Source organism: Tamandua tetradactyla, chromosome 6 (genome assembly GCF_023851605.1).
Source record: "Tamandua tetradactyla isolate mTamTet1 chromosome 6, mTamTet1.pri, whole genome shotgun sequence".
Lineage (NCBI taxonomy): Eukaryota > Metazoa > Chordata > Mammalia > Pilosa > Myrmecophagidae > Tamandua > Tamandua tetradactyla.
In genome coordinates, this window is record NC_135332.1 from 5785221 (window position 1) to 5800234 (window position 15014).

General features: G+C 38.3%; 1 protein-coding gene and 1 pseudogene across 1 annotated transcript in view; one reads left to right on the top strand and one right to left on the bottom strand.

Moving 5' to 3' along the window:
- Nucleotides 1–13050, top strand: part of CEP95 (centrosomal protein 95) — an 82285-nt gene extending 69235 nt beyond the window's left edge. Inside the window, exons 12-20 of the mRNA XM_077163587.1 lie at nucleotides 6052–6191; nucleotides 6972–7064; nucleotides 7833–7962; nucleotides 8749–8918; nucleotides 9034–9108; nucleotides 10353–10505; nucleotides 11986–12132; nucleotides 12450–12521; nucleotides 12807–13050. Of these exons, the coding sequence (XP_077019702.1) occupies nucleotides 6052–6191; nucleotides 6972–7064; nucleotides 7833–7962; nucleotides 8749–8918; nucleotides 9034–9108; nucleotides 10353–10505; nucleotides 11986–12132; nucleotides 12450–12521; nucleotides 12807–12983 (1157 nt within the window). The 3' untranslated portion in view covers nucleotides 12984–13050. The remainder of the gene's footprint in view (nucleotides 1–6051; nucleotides 6192–6971; nucleotides 7065–7832; nucleotides 7963–8748; nucleotides 8919–9033; nucleotides 9109–10352; nucleotides 10506–11985; nucleotides 12133–12449; nucleotides 12522–12806) is intronic.
- Nucleotides 3658–4438, bottom strand: LOC143685587 (14-3-3 protein zeta/delta pseudogene; annotated as a pseudogene).
- Nucleotides 13051–15014: the final 1964 nt, after the last annotated feature.

Sequence of the window (15014 nt, forward strand, 5' to 3'; positions counted from 1 at the left end):
GGGCAGTTGCAGCCTGAAAAGGCCTGCTGCTGTATCCAGAGGCAGTCAAGCCTTTGTAGATACACAGCCACAAAAACCTGTTTTCTTCTTTTTTTTTCCCCCTTTTTCTGTCAGTCCTGCCCCCTTGGCGCCGGGGCAAAAATGAGCAACCTCTGCTTTGATCAGGTTCACCTAAGCTGGGGGCCTATTTTTAGTAGTCAGAATTTGTTAATTAGTTCCACAATTGGCATTTGATTGTGCCCAATCCCTGCTGCTGGTAAAGTCCTTTCCTTTCCCCTCTGGGAAGTGGCCTGTGGGAGAGGGCGCTGGCTGCCGCAGCTTTGGGAACTCACGGTTCTGGGGGGTGCTCTCAGCCAGTCCAGGTGGTCCAGACTGGGGTACGCTGTGTGTCCGGTCACTATTGTGGCTCCGGGAGCTGTTCTGTACTGTTTCTGGTTATTTAGTAGTTGTTCTGGAGGACGAACTAAAATGCACATGTTGTTAATCCGCCACCTTGACCCGGAAGTGTGGCACACTTTTTAAGACTGCCCTTTTGTTTGCAGTTGTTTTGCCTCCAGAAGAAAGCTTCCTTTCCTCTGTTCCATCTCCAGACATTCTGATTTGTTGTTTTTCTTTTTGTGCAAAATTTTCTACCCAGTTCCTATGATTTACTTTTCTCCCTTACTCAGTGCCTCCCTTTCATTATTCTTTTCAGTCCTGGGACCCATCCTGCCTTACAGCAGTTCATTTTTTCCACCTCCAACTATATCCCCATATAGGATGTCCCATTCCAGACAGCCAGATAGGGTCACCTTTAAAAGATAATCTGGTTGTTTTTTGTTTGTTTAGGTTATCCCACAATAAGAGACTGGGCTGAGTGTGTGCACCTCTCACAAACAGTTCTGCCATAGTCATTTTTCTTTCCTGGGGACACTTTTGTTTGCATTGCTCCTCAGCTGCTTGTGTTCTTCCCTGGGTCTCTGCAGACTTGTGTCACTGTGCCTGGATATGTGTGGGATTCTAACTTGCTGGTGTGAGTGGCTCTGTGGTCTGCGTCCACAACAGGAGGGACCTGGGTTGTGCTGCCTCTGTGTGACTTCTAACCTGCATGGGACCAAGTGAGGGGGAAGGGGTCCAGACTGGCAGGTCCGTGACACAGATCTTCTGCTTGTTTTTGGTGAGTTTTTTTCCCTTTTTCTTTGATGCAGTATTTGTGGGGTCCTTTTCCAGGCTCTGTTGTACTCTAGAGATCCAGGCAAGTGGGATTTGTCCTTTTATTGTTTTTGAGGGGAGACTTTTCCAGAGGATGTCTTCCATCACAATGTTGATATCTTGATCTCCACAACTCTTTTTCTGTTAACATTGATTTTTAAATCTAGCAATGTTTTGAAGAGGGCTTTTAGGTTGAAATTTATAGATCCAGTTCATTCTTTTTTTTTTAAGTTTCAGACTTTAATTGAATGAGATTCAGTCCCTTCATTCTTGCTTAATCTTCCTTTGCTATGAAATGAGTATTTCATCTCCTGGGCCTGGGGGTCAGAAGAAATCAATAGACAAGGTAAAATAAAGAGCTGTAAGTGAAGATGCATTATTATGTTGCCCCAAATATAAACATGAGAGATCTTTTCTCCTTGAAAGACCCCAAGACCTACATTGTACTTTGATTTGAATGTAGTGTTTTGGACAATTTTCCAGAAGGGCCAGTATTTCCCAGTTTAATCTGAGGTCATGAAAGAACATCAACAAAACAGTATTTGGATTTCAATTTCTTACCCTTATCATTAAGACTTACTGCTTCTCATCATCAATATTTATTGAGCATTTACAGTGTATTAAACACAATAGAACATATAGAAAACATTGTCCCTGCTCTTAAGGATCTTACATTCTGAAAGAAAAAAAAATACACCTCTTTTAAAATGGTATTTTTGTTTGGTGTTTTCTGCAAGGTACTGAGGAAATAGTCTGAAGGTTGAGCTTTGGGTATAACTTAGCCCCATCATTATTTAGAGAATAGAGGAAGAAATTAAAGGCAGACAGTGACAGACCATTCAAGATAGGTAGGGCTTAGAGGGAGATAAACATAATCTCATCAACAAAGGAAAGATCTGCTGCAGTAAATAGGATGAGGAAATAGTTTGTGGAATGCTGGTAGAGGAAGTACGGTGGTATATTAGACATTGAGTGGAGTCATAAAAATCATGAGGCCTATTTCCAAGAACACAGCCACCAAGTAGTAATGGTTGGTGACAGAAGAATGCTAAAAAAGGGAGATAATCCTGTGCACCTGACAGATAGAAGGAATAAAGGATCAAAATTGAAGGCAGCTGTATCAAGAAATTCTTAAAAGCCAAAAATGGAAGCACACAATTTACAGTTAATGCTACTCAGCGTCATGATGGGCCAATAACATTGTGGCCTCTTAAGTTAGAAAATGCCATATACCAAAATTTAAATGAAACACATTACCTTTATCCAGTTGACAGCCCCCGACCCCCACCCCCATCCTTGCAAGAGAAATTGATTTGGGGAGGGAGGGAGGAGGGAGAGAGGGAAAGAAGAAGAATGGGACAATGGGACATGGTTGGGAACTGTAGTTACATGAGTAGTATTTTTGTCATTTTGATAAACTTCTTATTTAAACTTGGCAAAAGCTCATTAGCTGCTAAAAGGGAAAAGAATAAAGTTCCAAAAACGTACAATTTCTTTTACAGAAGTTTCATAACTGAAAGACTAATTTCATGAAAAGCTGTAGAGAAAGTAGTTGAAAAGTCCATTCATAAAACTTTTATACATCAACTTAATACATACGTATGTTCTTAAAAATTATGTTTGTTCATGAAAATTTCTTAAGACATTAGACAAAGCTAGCCATCATCAAGTTTTCCTTGGTAACTATTTTTACAGCACATACATGTTAGACAAGTACAAGAAAATTCACAAAAGGAAAAAACCTAAAAAAAGTTCAATACGTGTTTTACTGCTGTGCTTGATAAACATGAACATTTTTACTGCATCATTACTTGTACATTTGTTCTTAGGTTGCCTAAAACATTTAAATACAAATAAAATGAGTGTAGCAATGATAATAAAAGCAAACAGCAGGTAACCTTTTAAATGATGGAATGTGAACTGTTCTTGCCCTTCTCCAGAGTAAATTGGGTCACAGATTTGTTTAAAGGAACACTTCTGCAGCTGTGGTCAATGGTATGCACACTGAGATTGCATATTCCATAGATACACATGGTTCAACATGTAATATCCATGGGATATCTATTTCTACCACAGCTTTGAAAGAACTCCAACCTTAAAGTACCCACAATAACTACACTTGTGACTGGAACCAATTATCCCTTTTATTCCCAACCAGGACAAACCAATATTTAGTAGGCAGTTTTCTTTGCTTAGACATGTAAGCCGTTTTAACGCTGGCCCTTGTGAAGCCATAATATACCAGAAGTATTGTGCCAAACATTTATAACTTCTATAAAAAATTCCACACCCCCGTATTGGCCACCTCAAGATGAAAACAGATAACTCCCTAAATGTTAACTGGCTCTATTCCCCTAATATTAAACATAAAACCCACATGGGAAATATGGAAATTCAAATAGAAGTAACATAAACCTGTCATAATCATAAACAAGAAACTATTTGTGGGACAGCATGGATGACAGTCTACTGTGTAAATTTTAGAATGAGGTAGACCAAAGTTGGAAGGCCAGTTAATCCCCCTGTTCCCCTTTCTTCTGCTTCAGCTTTGTCTCCTTTGGTATCTGATGTCCACAGTGTCAAATTGTCTCTCAGTAATTGCATTATTAGCATGCTGCCTTTGTATGACTCTTCACTTAATGTATCAAGTGCAGCAATGGCTTCATCAAATGCTGTCTTTGCAAGAGAGCAGACTTTCTGTACGGAGTTCAGAATTTCATAATAGAATACAGAAAAGTTAAGGCTAGACTCGGTCTGATAGGATGTGTCGGTTGCATTTTCTTTTGGCTAATTTCAGATGCCTCTTGGTATGCTTGTTGTAACTGATCCACAGTCCCTTTCTTGTCATCACCAGCAGCAAACTCAGCCAAGAAATGATAGTCTCCTTTCATTTTCAAATAGGAGACTTTGCTCTCTGCTTGTGAGGTAATGGAGATCAAAAATTTTTCCAAGAGAGCCAATATGTTATTGCATATCTCAACTAGATCCCAGTTTCCTCTGTATATTCTCAAGTCATCTGCTGTTTTTTCTCAGCACCTTCCATCTTTTGCTCAAAACTTGAGACAACCCTCCAAGATGACCTTTGAGCTCCTACAACATTTTTATAAGCAACTGAGAGAAGATTCTTCTCCTTGTTGGATAATTCAGCTCCTTGTTCAGTTACAGATTTCATTTAGGCTGCCATGTCATCATATTGCTCAGTCTCCTCAGCTAGTTTGGCCTTCTGCATCAGCCTGTTTTTATCCATGACTGGATGTTCTATATCCAGAGTAGATGGCAGCAGACAGACGGGGCTCAGCAATCTCTCCCAGTTCGTTCTTTTTTTTTTTTTTTTTTGGTGGAGGGGAGCATCATCCAGGAATCGAACCTGGGTCTCCTGCATGGAAGGCGAGCATTCTACCACTGAACCACCCATGCACCCCAGTTCATTCATTTTTAATTGCTATAAAACTGAGTTCATACAATGTATTCCATTGTATAAGAATATATACACTATACTTACCCATTCTAATTTTTTCCCCTCTGTTCAGAACTACACGGTGTTCTACAAGGAACAGCCTGTAACATGTGCGTGCGTGCAAAATCTTCTCTAGAATCTGTGTCTAGTAGAATTGCTGGATTATGGGGTTTACTTTTTAAATTCTGCCAAACTGTCCTCCAGAGTGATTGTACTGTGGCAGCAGGGCATGACAGTTCTGCAGATCCTTGCTACTGTTTAATCTTCTGTTGTTCAATTCAAAGAATTATCCTGTTTTCTACCAACTAAAATGTGTATTTTGCATTCAGTTTTATCTGTGTTAGTCATCTCATGTCTCTAGAAGTAGTCTTTCTCATCTGCAAACTACTTAACTTTTTCCTCTTTCAAGAATGTCATCTTTCTTCCTCTTGATTATTTCATCTCTCTATCCTTCAAAATATGTTCAGCTAATCTTGTAGGAAACCCCATGTTTCCCTTCCTACACATACACATGGTATTCCATTTGAAAACCATTGTAAGTTAAAATTTATTTTAGCTTGGTCTTCATTTTCTAAAGAAGTATACATTATGGGCATAGTTAATGTCATAAAAATCTGTCCTTTAATTATGCAAGTCATTTTTTTAATCTTATTTGAAAGACTTGAATTAAAGCAGAGAGGAAGGAAAAGCAGCAACTGGCCAGAGAAATTTGAATTCTCTGGGTAATTCTTTTAAGAAAGGTATTGAACTAATTTCCTTAGCCTTAGAACTATATTCTTAAATCACTTTTCCAAAGAAGCATGGAGTCCCCTCTACTCCGCCAAAAGATGCCCAAGTTCATCTCTAAACAATGGAACATAAAAAGGTTTGTGGAGAGTAGTGAATTGCCAGATACCTTAGGCAGAGTAGAATTAAGAAGGCTAAATTGCTAAATAGCAAAAAATCAGGACAGCCTAGCCAATGCTAAGCTACATTAACACTTGCTTATGAGTCTACTGCTTTGTGTTTATAAAATAGGCATATGTATTTATATCCCACCTCCTCAGGACCTAGATTGATAAAAATAACAGACACACTGTTCAAATGGTTTACTCTTTGCTCCTCATTCCTCTGTTACTAAGAGCACTTACTATAAAGCGTTGTGCACAACAAGCACTCCATGTGTTGCTTCATTTTTGACCCAAAGTTGAATATAGTAAGTTCTGAGACAGTGTACATTTATGTGCATTTGTCTGTTTATTTGCTGTGGCTAAACATACAAACAAATACAAATTAAAATTTTAGGAGAGAATTTAGCACATTTACTCAGTCTCTTTGCAGTAGTAAAACCAACTATTTGGTTTCCAACTTAGAATTTGTGGCTGTCAGGGACTACTATTGGCATCTGTCTCTCTGTGTTGCAGGACTTTCCGTGAATAGAAAGCCACCCTACAGATCGCATTCACTCTCTCCATCTCCAGTTAACAGACACAAACAGTTACATATGGAGAGTACAGGGCAGCGAAAGCCAAGAGAAACCGATATCCGCCAATTCCGTGCAAAGGTACATCGTGATCTCTTCCACCATTTGTCAGGAGATAATACCATTTACCTTCAGCCAGATCTACTTAACAAAGGCTTATTAACATATATTTAATATTCTGGAGCCAAATGGATGATAGAGAAATATGTGACATAGTTTTTGGCTTTCCATCATGCAACATACAACTTACACTCCAGAAACAGTGAAGAAATAACTTGGTCAGGATATGGCCCGGTTCTCAAATGGTTTAAGAAAGATCAGATCATTGTGAGTTCATATTTTCAGAGAGAGCTTCAGAGATGCAGAAAACTTGAGGTAGAGTAAGCATGACAAGCCATTTGAGTTATTATAGATAGAATGAGAAAGTACCCAAGAGTGAGAAGAGTTGATTAAGATTCAGCAAGACTGATGGAAGTACCACGGAAGACTTTCTGCTATGTAGTAGAGCTTTTGAAAAATAGTACAGATTTACAACACTTAACAATGTTTGCTTGTAGGGTTTTTTTTTTTTTCCCATAATGGGGAAAACTGTTTGAGTCATCTTACTTCAAGAGTATATAATTCAGCATGTAATTTCAACTCAGTGAAATAGCAAAATAATTTTAAAATGTATTAGATATCATTTCCTTTTATGTCACAGTTATATCTGTTAATGTATATTGATGCTAAAGACCCTGAAAAGGAACTTTTTTTTTTAAGAGTTGTTATTTTAGGGGTAGCAGGATGTTAGGTGAAATTTTTTCCTCATTTTCATTTATAAATGTTTTTAATAACTATAGTATCTGGACTTCTCCCTTCTAGGCAGTAACTGAAGCATTCGAAAGGGAACTAAGAAGAAATAAAGTTCAAAAGAATATTGGACCTCTAGTGAAAAATGATGATGAGGAGGAAACAGTGGGTAAAAATCTCCATTGTAATAAATGCCATTTGATCAGATCAGTGGAAAGTACAGAGATGATCTTTTTAAAGGAAAAAAGAACCACTAGGGCCTTAGTTTGTTGGGAAAAGATAGGAGTTAATTTCATGATACAGGATTTTCTATTAGCTCACTGATGGGATCAGTCAAGTTGCTAACATGTGGTAAGACGTGATACCAAAGAAAATTAGCATTTTTCCTTCCTGACTAAAACTTCTATCAGTTTTAAGAGTTTCTTTTGCTTATCAGTTCACCAAGTTTTAAAAGGCAGTAAGAGGAGACAGAATATCCCAGTTGCTCTATGCCAGGTGAGAAACCCAAAGCATAAGTTTTCATTGCTTTTTAAAAAGATGATTACAGATGCTAAATGGGGAAAATACTTAGGCAAACTGTTAATGAATAAAACAGTTTATAAAATACAGTGTGGTTACAATAAAACATTGTTTAAAAATTTTTTAAATCTACATGGAAAAAGAAGCAAGTACCTCAAAATGTTAATAGTGGTTGTATTTATGGAGTGAGACTCTAGTGTCTATGAAACCTGAAAAAGATTCAGTGCCTTTTCAAATTCCAGGGGATGGCAGAGGCCAAAGGATACTTTCAGCTTAGAGTAGATGAATACTGACCAGATTTAAAACTCTGAAGTAAGGTGATTAGTTAGCCTTTTTTGATAATAGGTAAAAAATGATACATAAAAGAGTAATTAGACCTCTCTCGTTTGTATTCTGTTTGTGTCTGTTTCTAAGGAAAAAATATACAGAGAAGCTGCTTATAAAGGAACTCCAAAACCTGGTCAACCTAGGAAGATTTACTCTAGAAAAACCACAACTCCGAGTCCAAGAGGCAGCTTTCCAAAGCCAAATAAAGCAGTTCCAAGTAAGAACCACAAAATCATACTTTATGGAAAACTGGCAGTATTTGAAAGTGTCATGCTACATTCCAAGGACGCAAACACTAAAAACCAGCATTCACCAGTTAGCTGGAGAAAGTTCTTTTGTCACTGCATAGGACTGGATTTCTGTAAAGGGAATACTCTTAAATAAGGCAGTACCATAGGGAAGCCTGTATTTTAGTGCCAAAGGAGATGCTAGGACTACTACCTGCTGTTCTGACTTTCGCCTCACTGTCACCTTTCTGGTCACCTTTTGTTTATTCCTGGGAACTTGGTAGAACCAAAGGGATGCTCCAAAGCAAGCACATGGCTTGTCAATTGGTTCCAGTAAGTTTAGAGTTGTTATAAGGAAAACCAGGCCATGTGAAATGCCAGAATGCAGTTTCAAAGACTGCTGGCCTTCCAGTTACATCCCATTAGCAGATTTTTTTTTCTCTCAGCACATGCCTACCAAGAGAGCTGAAGAATCTTCAGTTTTATCACACACATAATATCCATCTGTAGAATGAGTCAGCTGGGCAGTAAGGATTGTCTTCATAATAAGACCAGCATGCCATCAATCAGAACTGTTGAACTTATTTATTAGAAGTTGGCTAACACTGATCAAAGAAGGAATGCAAAAATAACACATATATCTAGAATTATTCCTTGTAGGATCAGAACCACATCACTTAAATAAGTTTTGCTCTACCAGAAAGGTAAGATGAAAGCTCTTATAAAAAGCTGTTGGCAAGTCTGTCGGATTAAGAGCATATCATTTTACTTTGCAGTGAAATTAAAGGAATATAGTCTCCTGCCCCTGATGCTGGAGGAATTTCCATTTCTCTATGTTTCTGGCCAGACGCTAAGCAAAATGTGGAAACAGCAAATTGCACAGGTTGAACAGCTCAAAAAGGATGCATTTGGAGAAAATCGATCGAAGAAGAAACTCCAGGATGAAGTTAGTGTCAACTTAAGAGTAGGAATATAAACTAGAAACAGAAAGGGGAGGCGCTTATCCTTGAGAATCCAGTAAATGGCATTATTAACCCACTCCTGTTGTATCCCCCTTAAAGATAGAAGAAGCTTTAAGAAGGCATGACATCCTTACTGCACTGGTCAAGAAAGAATATGAACATAACAAGAGACTGGTATGTTAAGAGCAAGTTGAGTGTTATAATTTTGAATGTATAAACTTGTATTAATTACCTTTCTTATATTACACTTTCTAAACAGTGGGCAGTAGACCCCACATACTCTAAACTGCAGCACTTGCCTGTGAAGACATGTAGGGCTTTATCCAAAATTGATGAGGAGGGAGGTGCTAGATGTTTTATATACAGTTTCATTTAGTCTTTACAGTAAAATACTAGTTTCTATGAAATGAAAACGCTAAGGCTTTGATGTGTTAAGTAACTTGCTCTATGGGCAAGGTCAAGATTCGAATCCAGGTCTGTCCTACAACCCCTTCAAGATGCCACATGGTTGCACTTCAGTTCTTTTAGCCCTCTCCCATTTTTTTCAGGTCCCACATAGAGACCTGAGGTAGTTTACCAGCCTCCATTGTAATTTGGATTGGAATTGTACTTAGCACATTATCCTCTGCAGAGCATAATAAAGGGAGAGGACAGAGGTCAGAGTCAGCAGGCAGAGAAAGAGAGATGAAAACACTTAATTGAGTGTGGAATAGCTATAAGCATGAGAACTGTAAGTCTAAACAATCCCAGAGAAAGAAAGGGAAGACGTCTCAAGAATTGCATGTGGTACTTGGTATGGAGAGAAGAAAACAAATACCTGAACATATAGTTGGGGGCTTTATTATATATATATGACCTCATTTCATCCTCACTACTTTATCAGGTATTGTCCACTTTCATAATAAGGATGCAGATTCAGAAGGATTGTAAGTCCCTTACCCCACTGGATAGCAGAGGGGAACAGTTTTAATGTAATCCTTACTGTCGGCCTAACTAATTTAAATACATTTGTTAATTCTAGTTTTGCTTGAAAGTCTTATTTGAGAGGACCCTTTTCCTACTCCTTTTAAGCTGGCGTCTGGGTTTGGCTTAGGCAACCTCCTAGTGGAATGGGGAAATGAGATCCTCAAATCCACCAGAGTGCCCAGGGTTATAGCTGCTCTGCAGCAGTGGGGGTTTCCTTGAGCAGTGTGTTGCTCTTCGGACTGAGGACCATTGGGGTCTTGAACCTGCCAAAGTCTGGAGGGCTCCTCTGGGCAAACAGTCTTTCACATACTCTGAGCAGGCAGTGGGTCACAGGCCCTCCGTACATAGTTCACCATGTTGAAGGCATCATGGGGTGTGGGGTAGAAGAGAAGGCTGGAACCTGTCTTTGTTTTGTCCTTATATCTTTTTCTCTTCCTCTTACACTTCCTTAGCAAGAATTTAAGGACCGCATTAACAGGCAGAGGCTGACCCAGTCAAAGATAAAGGAAAATCGGCAGCAAACCGTTCGTGCCCGAAAATATTATGATGATTATAGAGTTCAGCTGCGTGCAAAAATGATGAGAATGAGGACCCGGGAAGAAATGGTAAAGAGAGGTTTTTTTTTAATCCAGTCTCATTAAAGTAAATTTTATGTTACCTTTCAGGGCCACCTTCTTTGTGATTCTTGTCACAATTTGACATCCAAAATCCAAATGCAAGTTCTAAATTGCTGGCCATGAGAATCTCTCTTGTCCACAATTCATTTGATCACCCCTTGGAGTGCATCTCAGTCTCTTCTCTCTTCATTGCCCTCATCTTAATGTACAGTTGTAATTCCCTTTGACTTCCTGTACTTAGTTTGGGAACTTGTTGTAAGAGACAGGAATTTAAGGTGTGATAGATCCCTATCTCCACAGTTAGGGATAGTGTAGGACAGATAAGCTGCCTAGTTATCATGATCAAACTGAAATATTAATCTTTTGGGATCCCACAATGGCAAATTTCATCTCTAAAGTAAACCATTTTAGCAGTTATAGTCAATTGAGTTCAGTGCTTTGAAGTGGACCCTATTAATATCCTCATTTTCAGAGGACACTATTAAGGCTGAAGAAGTTAAGTAACTATCTTAAGGTAATGTAGCTAATAAATGTATCTATATCAAAACCAGTTCTGTAAGAATTCTCACTAATGAATGGAAGACAAGAGAGCATATCCAGAACCTTTAAACAACTTGTTTTACTGTGGCCTAGTCAGATGATCACCTTACCAGTTATGCACTGAGGTTCTTGCCTTCTATATACAGCTGCTTAAGAATTGTTTTGTAAGCAGTAAAGAATCTTTGGGATATGTGAGAAGATGCTAGGGAAAGGCACATCAAACCACAATGAGAAACCACTTCACACCCATTAGAAAGGCAAAAATAAAAAGAGACAATAAATGTTGGTGAGGATTGGAGATGTCCTCATATTAAAACTGGTGGGAATATAGAATGGTGCAGCTGCTTTGGAAGACAATGTGGCAGTTCCTCAAAAAGTTAAACAGAGTTAGCATATGTCCCAGCAGTTCCACTCCCCAGATATATGACCACATAAAACCCTGGATACGAATGTTCATAGCAGCGTGATAGCAGAAACAACCCAAATATTCATCAATTATGAAGGGACAAAAGAAAATATATTCATGCAGCATGTGGATGAAACATGCTAAGTAGAAAAAAGCCAGGCACTAAAGGCCATGTATTGTAAGGTTGCTTTCATATGAAATGCCCAGAATAGAATATAGATCTATAGAAACTAAGTAAGTGATTTCCAGGGGCTGGAGGGAGGGGAAAATGGGGAGTGACTGCTAATGGGTATAGACTTTCTTTTAGGGGTGATGAAAATGTTCTGAAATTAGATAATAGTAAGGGTTGCATAAATCTGAATATGCTAAAAAACAGTGAATTACATACTTTAAAAGGGTAAGTTTTATGGATGTGGGTTTTATCTTAATAAAGTTATTTAAAAGTCTTTGTGAAATACAGTCAGTAGCTCTAATTAGGCAAAATGATTAAATTACTCAACCTTATGATTAAATAACTGACAGATATTTAAGAAACTATTTGAAGAAGGTATACAGATTCAGAAGCAAAGATTACGGGACCTAAGAAATTATGCTAAAGAAAAGAGAGATGAACAAAAGAGAAAACATGAGAATGAACTGGACTCGATGGAGAACTACTATAAAGACCAGGTGGGTTCAATCTCTTTACATTATAACATACCTTAATTATGACCACCTGTATTAAAAAGTTGGCTTAGTCTGTTGAACAATAAATGTCTGTGTATTAACTCAGAATTTTGCATTATTCGGGTTAAACTGTCCCCATTTTAAAAATTTTAATTCAAATTTTAAGAAAAAGTTAGCTAATATTTGACCATAGTACAAAATCTATATTGCCCTGTTTCCAGTAAAATGAAGACTTTAAGCCTACAGTCATTAAATATGAGTTGTTATATTTAGACTACCAACATTAAATACAAGATTTGGGTTTTTTTCTCCGTAAACAGTTTTCATTGCTGGCAGAAGCCATATCACAGGAACATCAAGAACTCAAAGCCAGAGAGAAATCCCATGCCCAGGTAATAATGGAATAATAAGTCATTTATTTGCCTTTTTAGAAAAAACAAACAAGGTATTATCCTTTTTAAAGGGAATGGAGCAAATACTAATTAGAATATCCAAGACTTGATTGATCTAAGACATTTATCCTATGATTTTAACTTTAGCTGTTCAGGTCTTTGTAAGGGCTGCCACCAAACTAAAACTGTTGGTGGAGCATGATGAGCAGGAAAGTTGAGAGGGCATAAAAATGGATGAGGGTCTGGATAAATGTGATTGGCAGGATGACATGAACTCTCTTTCAGACTTTACATAAGGTGAAGAGGGAACTGAGATCTAAGATGGAGAAGGAAATTCAGCAACTACAGAACATGATAACACAGAACGATGATGATGCTTTCCTCCGGGAATTGGAAGCTGCACGCTTCAGATCTCGGCTTCAGCTGGCTTCCTTTCAGTTCAGTAAAAATTCCTTCCTCTGAGGCTAGACTTCATAAAGTAACATTTTGGAGCTAGAATTGAGCCAATAAACAGTCTAAATCAAAAGAATCATTTTAAAATTCCTTATGTACTCTATTCTAGTACTTTATGAAATAATTTTTAAATAAAAATTTTCTTGAAGCTACAGCTTTTGAATTTGTGACCCTAAAGCAAAGAGACACACATATTCATTAGCCATATTTGCACTAAAGCAATGAGCAAATCTTGATTGAGGAGCCAACTCCTGAGGCCTGTTGCTATGGGCCAAGAAAAATAGGTAAAACTAGCACTTAAGGACAAAAAAAAATTCTTTAATTCAGAGAACGGCTAGGAGTGTGGGCTGGTCATTTGAGGTGGGACTTGAATTGGGGGGGGCACGGCTTCACATGGTGCTTCTATCAGTTGGTAGAGGACAGCAACGAGAAGAGGCTAAGTGTGGTAAAGCTGGTATGCATTTCAGATAAGCACCTGGGGTTGCGGGAGGGTAGGCAGCACAGTGGTCCTGACGTGGGCAGGAGTATAGCAACCCCATCTCTAGTATAGTGGAATAAGAAGGAAAAAAAATCCACTTAGGGTGTTGTCTTTTATGAAGAAGAAGACTTCATTGAAGGCCAAGATTTAGAGGGACGTTTCAGAGGAGCTGAGGACAGGGGGACTTAGCTAAACATAACCAGGGCGTGGCAGAAGGCACCAGAGAACTTTGGAAGGCAGAAAAAGGTGGTAAGCAGTTCATGTTTGGGCACACGTAGCATGGATGCAAGCGTAATGAATGACAGATGCCCAGGGAGGCCAGGAGACATGATGGGTGAGATCTGACAGTCCTCAAAAGGATAGTAAGCAACTGAATCTACTGGTTCCCCAAGTGCTTTCCTTTTGGAATGGTGGTTGACAGGATGTTGGGCTCTAAGCAGGCAGGGCTTCCAGGAAAAGACTTGGCAGACCAGCTGGCTAAGTGTGAAACATAATGAGAAGGCATGCAGTCCACTATGAAATACTCTGACAAGTCACTGAGAACAGGTGAATGGGGATGTGTAACACAAGAGGCTACACATACATAAGGAACTAGAACATAAGTTCTAAAAAAATGTTATAAAGAGGGAAAAATATAAAGTAAAGCTAGATAGTAAGCTAGCCACAATATATTGAGTAAAATGAACAAATTTTATAGATTATAAAGCATGATGCTATTTTATTAAAAAATGGTGGTGTGAGTAGGTATTATACAATTAAATGCAATATAATCAACTGCAATAGCCATAGAAAAGATCTGGAAGGATAGTCCTCAAACTTAATAGTGGGTGTGACTGAATGGTATATATAAACTGTCACTCTTTGGTTAATATATTACTATTTGGATTGATTAAACAATCATGGCAGTACTTTCATTATTTTTTTTTAAACAGAAATATTTTAGGAAGACTCAAGTTGCCACTTTTGATGACAGGGTGAATGCTGGTGCAGTTGACCAAGCTAGGGATAACTAGAAATAAAAAGAAGAATGAGTGAAAGAAATGACCAGGGAATGGGTTAGGATTTCTAAGCAAAGGTCAAAGAACAGAGGAGAGAAAAATAGAAAATAACATTTTGGAAAAGCTGAAAGCAAATGAAGTGGTAACTCACAGGTGGAGGATGCTGAGACCCAGGTGCCTGTGGGGAGGGAATTGTATGTGAAGCAGGCCAGTTTAGCCAGAAAAACCCAGGAATGGTTCATCGTAATTATCCATACTGAAAAATATAGCATGCAGGAGATATAGCAGTGCAGGAGAGATTAGGGTTGGTGGTGTGAGAACTAAGTCTTCATCTGTCATAATGGGACATTAACCAGACTATGTCTAAAATTAGTGAAGAATGATATTAGCATATTATTTGCAATATGGAGCTAAATACAAGAGCTGAAAATAGTGGTCTCTGGGAAACAAGACTTACAGGATGGGCAGAAGGGGTGATTTTTTTTTTTTAAGTAACTACCTATGTGTGAGCATGTATAACTTATTAGTTGCCTCCTCTTGAAAGCGTAGGAAGGGAAAGGAAGA